This window comes from Taeniopygia guttata, chromosome 5 (assembly GCF_048771995.1).
Source record: "Taeniopygia guttata chromosome 5, bTaeGut7.mat, whole genome shotgun sequence".
NCBI classification, from domain to species: domain Eukaryota; kingdom Metazoa; phylum Chordata; class Aves; order Passeriformes; family Estrildidae; genus Taeniopygia; species Taeniopygia guttata.
This window is the reverse complement of record NC_133030.1, coordinates 49360698-49378404: the sequence shown is the minus strand read 5'-3', so window position 1 is coordinate 49378404 and position 17707 is coordinate 49360698. Positions and strand designations below refer to the sequence as shown.

The 17707-nt window shown below is 41.0% G+C and overlaps 1 protein-coding gene across 5 annotated transcripts in view; it reads left to right on the top strand.

Annotated features, from left to right (window-relative positions):
- Window positions 1–17707, top strand: part of ITPK1 (inositol-tetrakisphosphate 1-kinase) — a 139456-nt gene that overhangs the window by 68709 nt on the left and 53040 nt on the right. For all 5 annotated transcript variants that reach the window (XM_072930357.1, XM_072930356.1, XM_072930354.1 and 2 more), the window contains exon 5: window positions 7492–7609. In XM_072930357.1, coding sequence (XP_072786458.1) covers window positions 7492–7609 — 118 coding nt within the window. The remainder of the gene's footprint in view (window positions 1–7491; window positions 7610–17707) is intronic.

Genomic DNA, 17707 nt, shown 5'->3' with positions numbered 1-17707 from the left:
AACTGGTTTCCCACCAAATGTTCTTGTGTCATTTCAAGAGTATTAGTGGTGCTCACAAAGAGGAATGGTTGTTTGCAGATCACTTTACGTGATTCCCTCCATGACAGAAGCCACTGAATTAGTTTGGCCCAGCTCTGTCTAGTCTTCCCAGTTCCCGGAATGCTAATTTCTGCAACGTCAAGATTACTGTGAGTGACTCTGTCCTCTAGTCACTAGCTGAAAATCCTGTTATATTACTTTTTTCCCTTCAAGTTTACTTTGAAGGTCAGAAATATGCAGGATGTAGTGGTACAGAGAACTGTTTTCCCCAAGAAGTGTCTTCAAAGATTCTCTCTAACTTACGAACTTTTTTTTTCGGAAGATAGAGGGTAGGGTCCCTGTAAGGACCCTACCCTCTGAATTATATCCTTCCTTAAGCTTTTGTTTCTGCAGGAGACTGAGTTGTGCCGCATCACTGGCATGCAGGAAGCTCCCACAGTAGTAAAACATAACCAGTACCCAGTGGTGCAGAGCACAGGCCTTTCTGTGTTTAATGACATGCCAAAATGTGTTTTCAGAGTATACTCTCATGTAGTTTCATCTCCAGGGCAGAAACTATCTGCAAATTCCTGCCTGTCTCTGCTCTAATGATATTGAAAATCATTAGCAATTAAGAGAAGCATATTCCATAAAAAAAATAAATAGTAAGAAAACTTTAGTATAAAGTGTGTGGTATAGGGTTGTTGTTTTGGTTTCTTAAAAATTAATGGGCAACCTAGAGAATGAACAATGTCCCTGTGCAAGAAAGCTGTTTGTAGAGTGAGGTGTTATATAAGCACTGTGGTATTTCTGGCACTTACACCCAAGTGGAATTAGTGTCGTTCCCTTATTGTTGATTAAGTTGACTGAAAAAGTCCTGATGATCTTAACCAGACCAAACAGTGCAAAATTCATTATGCTTTTTTTCCTGCTATTGAATATAAATGTGACGGCAAGATGATACCTGGCAGCAGTCTTACTGTTGGCTCCATAAAGCAGTCTTCCAGGAAGCGGACAGCAAGGGATCCTTGACCACAGGGGGAGGAATGATCTGCCAGACTACATTTATGACCTTTTTGAGAATGAATTATTTTTCAGATCTATGTTATAGAGGCCTTGACCATCTAATCTGCAAAGAGCTAAAGAGGAAACTGTCTTCATGTTTACATGACTCCATGTCCCTGCTCTCTGGAGTCTGTGATGAGCTCTTGTAGGGTCTGGCAGAGAGTGCTAATACAACAGGAAGCCTCTTGGCATGCCATTTTCTGACTGTTTTCAATTGCCTTGGAAAAAAAAAATACAGAAGAATGAAAATGATGTGGAGGAGTTGCCTGTTGACAGTGGCATTTTTAGCTCCAGAAGACCATTAGGGCTGAGGTTTCTGGGGTCTTTGTGCTAGTTGGATGTGGTATGGACTGCAGTTTCTCAGGAGAATATTGGTGGGTGCAACTGTTCTCCACTGCGCTGAAAACCAGTGATGAGTGCCTGGTGATCTCATCCAAAGCCAAAACAAAGATTGCAGGCAGCACCTAGTGTAGTATGTGAGATTAAAAGTGGAGAAATACTATTACTTGCTTTTTCAGCCACTTAAATCCTTATTTTGGGGGATGATGATTATTTGTAGAGATGACAGTCAGTCTCCCTCCCTGCCCACTGTAACACAGGGCTAAGCTGACTGAACACAGGTATTTAGTTAACTGAAAATTGATTATAGTACTCGGTGGTTCCTTCTTGACCAGAGGTACATGGAGGGAAGTCAGGTGAAGAGGCAGAGTCCCCAGGGTGCCTTTCACTTGCTGGTGCTACAGTTCCTGCCTTCTTGGTATGGAAGAAAACCAATTACCTCAGTTCCTGCCTTCTAGACAATGTATATGGCTTTGAAAACTGAGTATGTTTTGGCTATGTAAGACTTTGGGGAATCTTTGTTATGCTCTCATAAGAGCAAAATGCTCTCTGAGCAGCTCCCTGTCATAGCCATACAGGGCCTTGAGTAGCTTCATTCATTACAACTTCATATTGCATTCAAAATGATGGCTCGAGTCATGGAAAATCAATAGGGTTATTAATTTGTCTTTCAAAGTTTTTTCTGAGCAGATTCTCTTTGCATTAGCCTACTTAAAAAGACAGATCAGACACAGTTTTTATGTCTAGTCTTTTGCTATCAGGTTGATGAAAATTTAAAATGTTTCCTCCCCTCCTGCCCTTCAACTCTTCACTCTCCCACTCTGGAGTTGTGGAAGGACTCTTCTAATCTTGATTGAGAAGCTTTTTTAGAAGGGTTTGGGACTAAGAGAAAGGAAAATGAGGGAGATAGTTTGGAAGGGAAGGAGGTAGGAGACTTCTCAGCTGAGAAGAGGCAAGCAAAAGACCAAAGGAAACTATTATGTCATAGTAATTATTTTCTAATTGGAGGGACAGGTTAATACAAATTTGAAATAGTCTATTTACACCTGAATTCACAGGCCAATACCTATGTTTTATACATTTGAAAAATAATGATGTCTTAAATTATTAGAAGAGCTTCATAACTAAAAATTTGTCATTTAAGTGCTAGGGGATAGGATAGCTTCCTGTGGATATGATTTGCAAGATGAAGGAGCAAAGGACATCTACACAGGGCAGTTGAATACTCAGAAAGTTTCTTTGAGATATACAGAGAATAGAAATGTAACAGAGAAGATGAGTTCCCCCTTCCCCTTGCTACACCCCTCATTCCTCCTAACCACTGCAGAAATCTCATTCAGATTTACAGACAAACAATTTTGAGATGAGTGTTTACTGAAGACCCAATATGCCTTCACCTTTCCTTTTGGAAGGAGGTGTCCATGAAAAGGGACCATCATAGCCTAAAACAACAAAAAGGAGCTTTTAAATCTAAATCTAATGCAAACACTTCAGACAAGCTTGTGTTTACATCTCTTTCTCCCTTGGAAAATGTTGACATGTTTTTACAAGCAGTCATTGTCATGTTTCTGTATGTGGGAAAACACAAATCCAAATGGCATTATTGTTTCTTTTGCTTCCTTGTTTTCTTTTGAAATATTTTTTATGGAACTTTGTTTAATATTAAACAAGACATTATATAAGTTTTATTACTTATAGAGTGATTATCTTATCTGATGGCCTATTATTTGCAGTAGATACTGTATCAACTTTCTGTTAAAATATAAAAAATAAATCATTAGCTACCTTTTTGGGTAAAATGGCAAGCAACTCTATTCTCATCTATATACAGGCTTCTCAAGGAAAGTATTTTTTTTTTAATTGCTGGGTAATATCCAGAGGTATTTAATAGGGAACATGAAATTTTTGGTCTCTTCCTGATTTCAAGTTTCATCATTGGCCTTCTGGCAGTAATGGGGCTAGTACAAAACATGACTTAACACCAGGCCTGGAATACAAACAACGGAGGATGTGCTAATATTCCTTCTTTGTTCTTGTTTGCTTTTATTATGTCAAAGATTAGGAAGAGGAAAATATGGATGTTGTCTGGGTCAAGATGAACTGCAGCCCAAGGACAGAGCATGTTCAATCTATTGTTGGAAAGTCTAAATATCTTCTATGTTGTTGTCTGTGTGCTTGGAATCTGCTGTTGGATATCAGTCTTCAGTAAATCCACCAAAGCAGAGAGCAGAGTTGTTTTGCAGGAAGGATGAGAAAAGACTTGAAACTTCAAAGTTGAAAGGTAGCAATGTACTGAAGAGAGTATTGCTGTACTCTCTTGGCTTCAGTGTTTCTCTTTTCCTTCTTCAACTGCTTCATTTCAAGTTCATGTCTATAGTAGCTCATCTGCTTTCACAATAATTAGGCAGAAACCCTACATGTTTATGCAGATCTGTATTTCTGGTAGTGGAACCACTCTATGTTGTGGGAAGAGTGCTGTTACTTGGGCTACATCAAGAGTTCTCCAGTCTCTTAAGTGATCTTCACAGGTCACTTAGTGGTGCTACAGTTCTGCCTTCTTGGTAAGAAAGAAAACCAAAGTTCCTGCCTTCTAGACAAAGTATATGACTTTGAAAACTGAGTATGTTTGTAGTACATGCTGTCTGAGTGTGCAGCAGCTGCTAATAAAGAATCAAAGTTTATGAAAGGTTTCACATCAGCTACCATAATTGTTCCTGTTAAATGAACAAAATTGACTTTTCTTCTTGTAATTTCCTGTTGTAGACAATTGGTAAGAGGTTCAGATCTTTTAGTTACTTCTTTAAAGTAGTTTTCTGTGCACGGGTATTGAAACTTTCTTTTGCATGTGTTGGTGATGTACTGGTGAGTGGAGCGGGAGACTGGGAAAGTGCTGGCAGCCTAAAGGCCTAAGGGGAATCTGGAAGCCCCTACACAGTTTCAGCAATTAGTCTCTAGCTGTGTTCAAACAGAAAGGATACATACAAATACACTGATCTTGTTCTGCACCGAGAGTCTCTTTGAAAAGAGGCTGTTTCTGGATTCAATTAAAAGGAGAGACGTCTGGTCTGTCCCTAGATGAGCTCTAGGAGGCACTTCCAGTTTGAGGTCTTCCCTTAGACGACACAGATCTTCACTGCTCTGGGTTTTGCCATTCCTATGCTTTCTAGCTGTCCAAGTTCCTAGGTCTGGAAATGGGTAAGAGTTGGAGAATAGTACCTGACATAGATTTAAAGCTGAGAAATTTCCTTGTTTTTTAAAGAAAGCTGTTCTGCTCAAAGCTCAGAAGCCTTTGTTGTGTGTTTGAAGGTGTCTTGTGTTCAGTGCAGTTCTTCTTGACATTAGAGTAAGTTGTTAAAGTTTTCCAGACTCTAACTGGCTTTTGGAAAACAGTTCCCACTTCCCTCATCTTCATCAGCTATTTCAAGTTTGCCTTACAGAGCTTTTTGGAGGTTCCTTAAGGCAACAGGAGGAGAAATAAGTCACTGGAAAGTCAGCTTAGATGCTCATTTCTCTTGACATGTTGACTAATGTAGAATGACCTTGAGATCATGCCTTATTCCTGTTAAACTTTGTTATGCTGTGGCAAGCTTAGTGCTTGAATGATTTTAAAATATGGTTTAGGCCTATTACCATTAGAAATAAAGTACTGTGAGGTTCCCTTACAGAAAGCACAAAAAAGCCAGACTCCCTCTGGAAATATTTAGAGTAACATGAGCCAAATTAACAAGTAGAACACATGAGTCCCAGGGAAGCAAGGATAGTTCTCAAGGCTGAGGTGTGATCATCAGGGAAATTCAGGAAGGTACACAAGGAGCTAAGAGACAGAAGAATCATTCCATCCTTGGAGGGCAGAAAGGCAATGGAGTCCATAGGCAGGAGGAATGTATGTGTGAGGGGAAGGATCAATATATACAGAGTAGGGGTCTGGGCCAGGATGGAAATCCAGGGAGCTTGAAGTCAAGGTGGAGCCAGAGACTGGTCGAGACAGACTGATGGTCACCACAGTGTAAAAGGAAGAACTTGTACACGCATCAGAAGTGCTTGGCTGTCAGAGCTCTGCTGAGGCCACCTTTCAGAGCTGTGACATGTTCAGTCTGGGTGCTGTGCTTGCCTCCTGCCCCATCAGGGTATGGGCTGTCGGTAAGGAGCTCATCCTCTCCGTGTGCTGGGAAAGACACACAGCGTGGTAACTCCCTGTCTTTTAAATGGAGGCACAGATGGAGGCAAAGCTGTCTTGCTACACTCTGGAGACGTTGAGACACTCAAGTACAGTTTCATTATCAGCAAGTTCAAGCTAATGCCCTAATCACTGGATCATGCTAGCTCCACAGGATGTGTTTTAGGTGCTGCATAAAAATGTATGCATAGACATGTGTGGATGTTTAAGAGGGATTAGGTAGTAAGATACTCTAGCTCTAAAAATAATAAAATCTCATCTGTATTTGAAAGCTGATTGCTCTGCTTTAGACTCTGGAAGTACTTGGGGCAGAAGACTCATGAAAACTGTATGTTCTGGGGTTTAGTGGCTGGAAATGAACCCAGCTTCTGCTCCACTGAGCTGATGAGGCTTTTTACCCAGGCTGTACTGCAAGGGTGAGACAGCAGCTAGGTCTGACAGTCTTGATGACCAGCTATGCAAAAGGCTCTCCCTTACTTTTCCCATGAAGCAGCAAGGTTGAACATATCTTTGGGGAATTCATTCTTTGTCTTCTGCAGGGATTACTAAATATGTCAGACCCAAATATTGCTACTGAGGGGTGCCTCATGCTCTGTGAAGGAGAGCTGCTTGTGTCTTGTGGGTGATGCAGTAGGTTCATTAGACCCCAATGCTAAATCCTCTTAGCCTCAAATGAATGATCTCCTTTCAGCAGCCATCAGTTCAGACAGGAAGCAACAGTTTCCAGTGCTGGGGTGGAGAAGTCTGCATTCCCAGGTAGTATCTGGAGCAAAATCACTTTCTGGGAATAGTTATTGCATTCATTTTTCTTCAGCAAAGTGCATCTCCTGAGGCCATCTCATCATACTCTGAATTATCTTTTGTAGTATGTTTTCTTCTTTGAAAAAATCGATTTAAATGAAGTAGAATGTCATGGAAGTCTATTAACTGTAGGAGCTTTTGCATGAATGGATTTAAGGAAGTAAATGAAAACATTAGGTTGGCTTTGGGAAGTTGGGTGAAATAAAGAGATGCTAACTTTGTATATATTTGTCTAATTTTGAGTAGAGTAAGATGGATGTATGTTTCCCACTGACTTTATGAAGCCAGGTTGGGGCAATGATGAGGGAATTTGGCTTCTAAGAAACAGAAGGAAATTTTGTTGGGTTTGCAAGGCTGATACCTGGCAGCTGTGTCTGTGTTCCTGGCCAAGATGCAGTAGTGCAGTCATGACCTCAGTGAACAGGGAATTGAGTTCCCAAGATGAAGATCTGTGAGGTCATTAACTTTACTTTGTTCTTGTAGTCAGAAAAGGAGAGTATGAACATAGAAAAGTAGCAAGCAATGAAGATACAGTGAAGCAGCAATCTCTTCAGCTCTGCCAAAAAAAATTTCAGCCCTTATCGTTCAGCCCTTGACACTGTCTTCAGCCCAGCTAGAAGACAGCAATAAAAACAACATAAAAGAACGCAGATGTATTTCTGAGCCTAGTTCAGATAGTTGTGATGTTCACATGCAGTAATTGAATGCAAGGCTGACCCCAAGATAGCTGTATGCCATCTTTCTTCTCCTAATAGCTTTTCTCAGTCCTGCTCTCAGTTCTTACTATGGCACTTTGCCACTGGCTCCCTTGTGAGCTAATATGGTTGCAGCACAGGTTTTGGTACTGATAGAGTCTAGAGGAGGAATTTGCCATCTAAACCAGTTAGCTGTCATGTTTGTGTTTGTTTCAAGTGTCAGTGTTTTGACTGTCTGGGGACTTTCTGTATTGCCAAAGTCCATTTGGCTCCCCTTGAAGAGAATCTGGACATTTAATGTTGTATATTCTCTTCCCCATTATTTTCTCTTCTCATTATTTTTCTACACTCTTCAGCCAACCTAATGCTGTTTTTTCACTATATATTGTTTTGCAGGAGTACATTGACGCTCATCCAGAAACCATTATCCTAGATCCTCTCCCGGCTATTCGTACACTTCTGGATCGATCCAAGTCCTATGAGCTAATTCGGCGAATAGAGGCATACATGCAAGGTAGGCCAATATCTGTGCTCACTGGAGGCTATTATTGTGACTGGAGAAGAAAGCCGCTTCCCTCTGGAGGCTGGATGTGGAGTTTGAAGTAGTGGTTTTGTGCCCCTTGCATTGTCTCTCCATGGGAGCACAAACACTGAAGCATTCCTGTGTCACAGGATTGCCCTCTGGAATCCTGTGCTCTTCTTTTTCCATATACACGAAGGAGGTTTGCATCTGATTAAAAATACGATGTGGATTTAATGGAGAGCATATTTACCACAGTGAGCACTCTCAGAAATCTTCTGGAAAACATTGTCTTTTTGTTGTGTGCTGGTAAATTGAAATGACTGTACAAACTCAGCAGCTTGTAGTAAGAATCCTGAGGTCTGAAACAGAGAGAAGAAGAAAAATTGGTTTTGGAAAGGATCAAAAGAAATTAAAGTGCAAATAGAGCTAAGGTCTTTGAGAAGTACAGGAAGCCTATTGCACAACCTAATTGCAAGGAGGAACATAAATTCATGTCTGGTGCTGGTGCTTGTTACCTGACATAAACTATTGCCCTTAACTGGTATCATTTGAGTTGCATTCCATGTTAGGAGTCATGCCTTTTCAACCTGAATAGTTCTATTACCTTCTCATTTTAACCATTGCAGCTGTTGGTTTAAGTTAGTCTTTCATTCCCTTTCTTCTTCTGCTGCTGTCATGTTCTTGAAACATTTATTGGCTTTTGAATTTAAATGTAGAATAGCTCTGAAGTAACTCTTTCATATGTTAGATGACTGTAATTGGGGGAAATTGCATTTCTGAACTATATTCTAATGGGATGTTATTGGAAATACCATTGAGATTGTATTATCACTGTCTTGGTGGGCAGGTAAGAAGCTCAGCAATTTGTATTTTTATAGTTGTGGGTTTATGGATGTATTATTTGTATATAACCTGCCTGGCCCCACTCGTACCATTCCTCTGTAGAAATAAGATTAATAATTCACAGCATTCCCTCTTGTCTTTTGGAATCTCTTAGGGAGAAAATCCTCAATTAGTTTAGAATGATTTTGTTTTGGAGGGGCTTTTGCTGTTTGTGACTGGGAGAAAGGTGCTGAGGGAAACTTGTGTTCTGAGGGAGTGATTTGGATTGTGTTGTAACAGCAGAGAGATTCAGTAGAGTTTGGTTTTGTTCTTTTTTCTCTTAAATTGCTATCAGTACTATTGTTATCCCTATGAGAACAATATGTTTGGGAGAGGAGTTTTTGCACATAGTTTGTCTTCCGCATATTTCAGCCTGCTTTGGTCAAACTGATGAGAAAAAAAAATAAGTCCTTAAGGAGGAAAAAGGAAATTTGTATTCAGGTAAGACTGACAATTCAAAAAGAAGCTGTTAATAAAGTTGAGGAATGAAGTAAGGAATGGCGTAAGCTATTGTCACTGGCTGCTGCATTTTGAACTACTAAAATGGTTTAGTAACCATTTTTCCCCTGACCCTCTGACCCCTCCCCCCAGCACTTTCCTCCCCAGTCTTATTTCTGTCTCATAATCAGAAATATCATGACCAAGACCTTGAACCAACTCTGTATTTAGCAAGGGAAGTCTCATGAGAGATGAATAATTGTCTAACTTCTTGTTCTGGCCCAAGTAGATCAGCCTCCGTATTCCTGCACATGATGATCTGCAGTAAGAGAAAAGTTATACCACTCTAGGCAGTGCTGTGGGTTTTCTCCCCTTCCTTGTTTTCACCTGCTAAGTTGTGTTTTCTCTGTTGCAGCTACCATCTCATATCCCAAGGCCATGAGCACTTAGAAAACCCAAACAAGAAGTAGTACATCTGTGAATAGCATGAACTCTTAGGAGCCACATCTTTATTGTTCTGGAATTTCATTATGGCAGTAACTACAAAGAAAATAATATCCTAGTCTTTAGCTGTAACTAGAGAGGCTTTTTTTATCACAGGATACAAAATTAATGTGATGGGTTAAGTTCAGTGCAAGGGATTGTGTCGTCTGAAGGAGTGTTGTTAACTCGGTAGGGCTGAGTTTATCTGTAAGAAGCCTTCTGCTATTCAAAGTCTTTCAAAATAAAATTTTGTTTTTATTTACAGATCAGTTTGGAATTTCAGTGATTATTGCCTCTATTTCAGTTGTGTTTTTAAGTAACTATAAATGAAGTATAGCCTTTATTTGTGATCCTCAGTTTACACTTTATTTTAACCCTGTAGACTTTACGACAACTGTATAACTAAAGATTTGCACCAGTTAGGTTAAAGAGAGAGTGACCACGTGCACTGTTGAAGTGACTGCATTCTGCAGCAGTAGGGCCCCATGGTTTATAAACAGTTTGATTTTAACTGATTATTTTTCAGATGTCCAAGTTACTGTCCTTTTGACAGAGAATTCTCCATGCTTCCTGAAAAGGGATTCCCTATTTGAAGTGTCCAGGCTGAGCGCATGGACATTGTTAGGCTTTCTGAAAGTCCTGTATCTTGCTCTTTATGGAGTCAAGTGTCTGAGTGATAAGTACTTTGATCCAGCCTCCTGAGAATGGTTGCTGAGACACTTTGTGGCTGAGACACTCCTTGTCTCTGCTACCAGCCTGTGGCTGCTAAAGGAACTGAGGCGGAGGAGAGGTGGTAACTCGGCCAGAGTTATACCAGTGGTCTGAGGGAAGGCATGGAGTCGAACCATGGCTTTCCATGTCTTACACAGTAACCCCTCACTCCTTTTGGAAATAAAAGGTTCACAGACTTGCCCAATCACTGAAGTTGGAAAAGTCTTCTTGAGAATATCTAGTCAACTCCCTGCTCAAAGCAGAATCTCTAAAGCAGGTTCCTCAGGTCCATGTCCAGTTGGGTTTTTGTGTTGCTCCACAGATGGGGACTGCATAACCTCTCTGAGCAACCTGCTCCAGAATGCACCTTGAGCCTGGTGTGCTAGCATGCTACTAGCAGTGCTGAGGTCATTTTCAGGGATTGAGGCTTTATTCAGTATAGACAGTGATACCTCCCTTGGAAGGAAGTAGCACTCTCTTCTGGGGGGAAAAAGAGCTTTTAAGAGATATTTTAACACTGATTTTAATGGATTCTGTTTTGGAAATCAATTGTCTGGCTGGAGCTGTTGCTTCCTCTTTTTCCTGGTCTCTGTTATTTTGAGTGCAAGCTCTAAAAGAGCTAGTTATTCTGCAACCTGTGCTTCTGAATCTTTTTTTAAAAAGATTTGAAAAAATAAAGGTTGTGTTCCAGCTGGTGTCCTCTATAGCTGCATGTTGAAATGAATCACTGAATAGACTTTTTTGGTGTCACAGTTGTTCTCTCAGCAGTTGTGTTGCTTTGTTTACTTTATCTGAAGAATTGCTTCTTACATAAAAGTGCTCTTGATCAGTTTCAGTGATGTTTGGTGAAAGATTAGGAGCATTATTTAGTAAAAATTTCATTTTTGACAGGGTATTGTATGGTTGGAACTGTGTCATCTTTTTTAAACTGTAACCTAATGAAAACAGTGAAATTTTCTGATTCTGTTTTGAAAAGTTGTGATCCTTCAAGTTTGAAATCCAAAATCTGAAACTTAAAATTATGCTTAAGATGGTAATGGATGATCACTGTGACTGGGCACTAGCTAAGCTTTTCAGATTACATTTTTTTTTAAAGATTGAAAGCTTTTGAAATTCCCTACATATCTTACAAGTAATAATCCAAATTGAAGAAACTTAAATGAAAAGTGAAGTAAACATGCTGTTCACTCAGTGTGCTATCTAGTTAATGTTCCCATCTCCTGCTCAGCTTCCTTCTCTGTCTCAAGTGACTTATTGGTTTCTCTGATAACGTTTGAACTTTCAGACCCTGGAGTTAATTTCTTTAACCACTTGCTCTTGGCTTTTTCTTCCATTGTTTCCAAATTTTGTTGTTCTTAAATTTAGTTCAAAATCTCAAATTTGTACAGACAATAGTCTTTGTGAGGTTCTCCTAGAAAAAAAAACCTCCTGCATGAGCTGTGCTGCAACTCCTTAATTTCTCTCTTCCTAGCAGTTATCTTTGAAGCATGGGAGCTATTTCCTCAGGATATTCTAAACAGTATGCACCCCACTAGCTTCGATATTTTCACCCTGGCACGTAATCAAAATTATTTACATTTGATTGTTTACTATTATGTAAGATGCAGTTGCTGCAGTGTGTGCTTCTTTCTGTTTTGGGGGGATATTACAGAACAGATCACAGCATCCTTCTCTATCCCCTGGATTTCTTTTTATCAGAATCTGTTTGTCTTAGAAATACTCCTTGCACAGCTTCATTTATCTTTTGTTACTAGGAGGCAGGCTCAGTATGATGAAATGAGTAAGGCATTTGATTTGGGGCTTGGGTTTTCTGCTTGCTGCATGATTTTGGACATGGAGTGTCACCCCTGTGCATCCTGACACTCATCTGCATGTCAAGATGCCACATTGTTTGGGCAGAAACTCTTCTCCAGGTGTACAAACACTATTCCCATATAGCAAGTCTCTGTGCCAAGCAAGCTGTGGAGGTATTGCTCTAACAGAAAGTGTGGACCTGTTGTTGAAGAGAAAACTGCATCTACATTTCAGCACCAGAGCAGATAGGTAGTCAGGTCTGGGTTTTTAGATGTTATGGAGCGTGTACATTGTTGGAGTAGTGCATACTTGGAGCTTCTCAAAATTAGGCCACCCAGTTAAAAGTGCATGAAAATAGCTGTATATACATAGCTTAAGGCATTCACCTTTTGAAACTGTAGCCTCTTTTCGCTGTGGCCTACTTTTCAGAGCTGTTTTGGTCAGAGGGGAGAGAAGAATAGTCACACAGGTCAACTTCATACCTCTTATTTTTATTTGAAGCTCCTATTAAATTGAAGTCAGATTTTTATTTTCACTTTAAGCCTCTTAATCACCCACCTGGCACTCACTTCTTTATGTAGGGACATATAAGTAAGATATCTTTAGTTTGAAGGCAGATGTCAGCTACTGTAAATAACCACACCAGTTTTTGTGTGCAGATTGTATGCTCTCTTTCCACCAAGAACACATGCAGATAGATGTCTTATTACCTCACACAAAATGTGTGGTGTATGTTCACTCACTGGATTTTAATTTCTGTCTGAAAACTATACCTGTGTGGAAGGAAGGAGTTGGAATGGAATTGATATTCTCTGTGACTGTAAGCAGTTTGTCCAAAGTGCCTCAGCTCACAGCAGTGTTGAATGTGGCAGTCTCTATACCCAGCTGCCAGCACTTGGTAGGCCTCACTCCTGCTCTGTGAAACTGGAAGCACACTGGGACATTTGCCCCAGGGAAGTGTCACCTGCCATCTTTCTCATAAAAGCCCATTCATTCATCTAGGAGGAGGATAACAAAGAGACATCAGCATGTTGGTGTTATAATAACAAGCCCTGGCTTTGAAATTCAAACTAGACAGCTGCTTCTAAAGGACTAATCCTGTCCTGAGAGAAGTGGCAGGAAAAGAAAGTGGGAAGCCCCAAAAGAAGCCTGGAGTCTTCTGTCTTGTACCATGTCTTGCTGTTTACAAAAAAAGGATTTTCTAGGGTGAGACTGCTGAAAGTTAGCAATTTTATTATCAGAAAATATGAACAGGCTCTCCATTCCCTTCCTCTCTTCTCCCCCTTCAGGTTTTCATTATTTTGAGCAATGATCTCTGTCCCAACATAGGTAGGAGGGAGCTGGGGGCATCTGTGGATATGATGGGCACAGTCCCTGCTCTCCCAGCCAGGAGTGGCAGTCAGCCAGCTGCTGCCACTGGCCTCCTGAGATCCATCAGCTTGGGGCTGTTCAAGTGACTCTGCAGGCCAACAGGCACAAAGCCCAGAGAATAATACAGAAAACATTTTTATTGTTTTGTCTCAGTGTGCCAGTCAGAGCTCCTTGAACCAACAAGCAATCTTCATCTTGGATCCTAGTAGTTCTTAATGGCCTCTGAGCTTTCAAAATAAGCCTCCCTGTAAAGTTCAGATGTTATTTTTGGGTGCACTCTTTAACTCTCATGTGCTTTTTTGACCAGATACAAGGAATCTGCACCCCACTTTCACCCTCTTTTGCTTATCTGAATCTGAAAAGAAACAAGGCTGGACCTTTTATCCATTTATTACATACCAGTGTTGGAAACTTTTGTTTTACATCTACATGCATAATTTCAAAGCGTTTTTCTACTTGATAAAGCTGAAAAAGTGGGAAGGTTTATGTCCATTTAAGTGAGAGCTTCTATGAATTTTGTGTTAAGGGCTTGGGTGGATCTGAACATCGACTGAATCTGCATTTTATGGGGTAAAAAATAAGCCATGACTGCACTCATGTGGTTATAGGGCATTCCTAAGACATTTCCAGTTTGGATTTTATAAACAGAACATGGATTAATTCTTGAGGATTATTGTCTCTCTAGAATTAGGAAATGAGGAGCGGGGATTCTTCTTGTCATGATGAAGTCTTCACTGAATAAACGAGATGTTTTAAATTCCAGCATGGTTGTGTTTCAAGTGATTCTGATCCTCTTGAGCAGAAATTTCCTTGGCTGACATCCAAATTTCCCAAGTATCTGTGTGCTAGAAAAAGTAATGAAGGAGCATTGAAAGATAAATTGCTCAAAATATCAATGTAAAACTTAACTGGAATACTTTTTGCAGTAAGTGGCTTTTCACAGTGTTTCTACTCATGCTGTCACAAGATCAAAGGTCAAGAAGTCTTGAAAAATAGGACCTTTCATCTGAGTTGGAAACCAGGGTCTGGCTGATATAATATTACTCCATTACTGGTGTAATGTGTTTATGACACTTTGCTGCTGCAGATGCAGGTTTTTTTAGTGTGGACAAGAAAATTACCATCCCTTACATTTTCTCAGATAAGTATCTAGCCAACATGTGGTAAGCCTGGTTAGATTAGAATCTCTCCTCATGCAAAGTCCAGCTGGACCTTAAGGCTTTATCAAGGTTGCATGGAATCAGCTGATGGTGACACTGCCTGGGAGCATGCTTTCCTTTACCACTAGGGCCACTAACATCCCATCTAAAATTGGCTCCCATTTCACTTACCTGCTGGCTTTGTGCAACTGTTCCTGCTGAGTGTATCAGTAAAGAAAATCATGAAAGCTTGAGTGCATTTGTGTTTTTGACATCAGTAATTGGGTCTGCCTCATGAATTTTCCAAAAGGCTTTCAGAAATTCCAGTGGATGGGGCTGAAAGTGTAAAGGTTGATGAGAGGGACTTGCAATGGTATGAATTTCTTGAATAGTTTATGACTGAGTGGAACTAAACCTCTGTGGTCAGTTGCTTGATAGCCTTCCTACACAAGGTCATTTACTTGTTGTTGTCATTCAATACACTGCACCCTTAACATCTTGCTTTTCTCTCTGTTTGGGATACCCTGTTTACAGTAGTGCTTGGAAAGTGCTGATATTTTGTTTTTCTGATGTATAAATGCATATTTGCTGGAAATAGAGATCCAAATGCATTCATGGGCTGATACAGCTATATGGAGACAGTTGGCACCTCTGGAGTGTCAGTAATTATGGTTCAGGAAACAAACCTGAACGCCTTTCCTTACACCTTTCTGTGTAAAGGAAACAAAACTGATTCAGCAGGAGACAGCTTTGCCCCATGAAAACAAAAAGATGCTATGCTGAGAAGAAAAAGCAGTAGTGTCATAGCCATGTGTTGCATCCCTTCATATCCTCTTGGTGAGCAAGGTGTATGTGGAGCATGCTTCAGAACTCCTGCCATTTGTAGGGAAATATACAATCTGTTCAGTTCTGTACACTGAGAGTGAACCACTGCTTCTTAAATTGGGTTAAAATCACAGAATCACACAGAATCACTAGGTGATTCTGAAGGAAGAGACCTTCAAGATCACTGAGTCCAACCCATGCCCTTAACACTTCAACTAAACCATGGCACCGAGTGCCACATCTAATCCTTTTTTAAACACATCCAGGGATGGTGACTCCATCACCTCCCTGGGCAGACCATTCCCATACTTTATCACTCTTTCTGTAAAAAACTTTTTCCTAATATCCAACCTATGTTTCCCTTGGTGCAGCTTAAGATTGTGTCCTCTGGTTCTGTCAGTTGCTGCCTGGAGAAAGAGACCAACCCCCACCTGACTACAGCCACCTTTCAGGAACTTTTAGAGAGTGATGAGGTCACCTCTGAGTCTCCTTTTCTCCAGGCTAAACACCTCCAGCTCCCTCAGTCGTTCCTCACAGGGCTTGTGTTCCAAGCCCCTCACCAGCCTCGTTGCCTCCTCTGGACGCGCTCAAGCGTCTCAATGTCCTTCCTAAACTGAGGGGCCCAGAACTGGACACAGCACTCAAGGTGCAGCCTCGCCAGTGCCAAGTACAGGGGAAGGATGATCTACCTTCTCCTGCTGGCCTCACTATTCCTGATACAGGCCAGGGTGCCCTTGGCCTTCTTGGCCACCAGGGCACACTGCTGGCTCATGTTCAGCCAGCTGTCACCAGTAGCCCAGGTCCCTTTCCTCCTGGGCACTGTCAGCCACACCATCCCCAGCCTATAACGCTGCAGGGGGTTTTTGTGGCCAAAATACAGGACTCGGCACTTGGACTTATTAAACTTCATCCTATTGGACTCTGCCCATCCATCCAACTGTTCCAGGTCTCTCTGCAGAGCCCTCCTACCTTCCAACAGATGGACACATGATCCTAGCTTAGTGTTGTCTGCAAATTTACTGATGAAAGATGCAATCCCTTCATCCATGTCATCAATAAAAATATTGAACAGACCTGGCCCAGCACAGACCCCTGAGGCACACCACTGGTGACTGAGCCCAGCACAGAGTGCTCTTGTCCCAGCCATGGGCTGCAGCTTTTCCAGGAGTGTGCTGTGGGAGACAGTGCCAAAGGCCTTGTTGGAGTCCAGACAGACAACATCCACAGCCTTTCTTGCATCCACCAGGCAGGTCACCTGGTCATAAAAGGAGATCAGGTCCTACCCCTCCTAAACCCCCGCTGGCTGGGTCTGATACCCTGGCCATCCTGTAAGTACTGCATGATGACACTCAGTATAAATTGTTCCATTACCTTATCAGGTACTGAGGTCAGCATAACTGATAATGTGAATAATAGAAATTGTGTACCCCTCAAGTGGCACTGTCCATGTTGCTGTAATTGCCTCCAGGCCTTCTGATTTGAGTTCTTGGAAACTGTGAGCTAGAAATTGGATATCTGAACACAAGTCAGCACATTGAAATAACATTAAAAAAAAAAGAAAAGTCAGTCCTTAGAGGGCAGGTCTTAAGTAAACTGAAGCATCAGAAAGTGCTTGACAAAGACCAAAGGCATGGAGAAGATAAATAAACTCCTTTCAATGTGGCAAATCCAGCATCCCATACAAGTGGCATTTCAGGACTTTTATTATTAATGCTGAAAAAGGTGGATGAACACAGGATACCAATTTTTTTAGATAAGTTCAAATTGTTTTGTTTTTTCCAGACAAAGGGAGACAGCAGTATCAGACAGGCTTACCAAAAGACAGTGAAAAATCTGCATAATGATAGATCCACTTTATAGTAATCTCTTGGGCCTATAAAAAATGATATGGACATGCATTGTTAACTTCTGTACTGACTCACTACTCAGGAAAGACCTCAGCATTACACTGGGCAGCTCACTGTAAACTTCTGCCCCCTCAGCCTCAGTAGTCAAAGGAGAACATGCCAACAGAATCAAACAAAAAGATTGTGGTGGCCAAAAATAGCACTGAAGACACTGAACATACAGTTGTGTAAATAAAAAACTTTATTTTTCCCAACGACTGTTTTCAGTTCTGCTTTCCTGAATTTAAAAATATGCATTAGAAGTGAAAGGAATCCTTGGAAAAAGGGACATGGTCAATGCCAAGAGACAGTCACAAGTGAAGGGTAAAATCAATCTCAGGCTAGCAAAGGTGGAACAAAACCTGAGCAAACAAAACGTGAATAAATGGAGAAATGTTCCCCTTTTTCTCTACCATGTCAGAGCTATTCAGTTAGTTTCACTGAGTAGCTCTGCGGTTGCCATAAAATATCAACTCAGATCATAGCTGGACTGAAAGAGGTAGGACACATTCACAACTAGGTTTGAGAGGTTTACAAACCATTGTGGTTGGTGGTATATA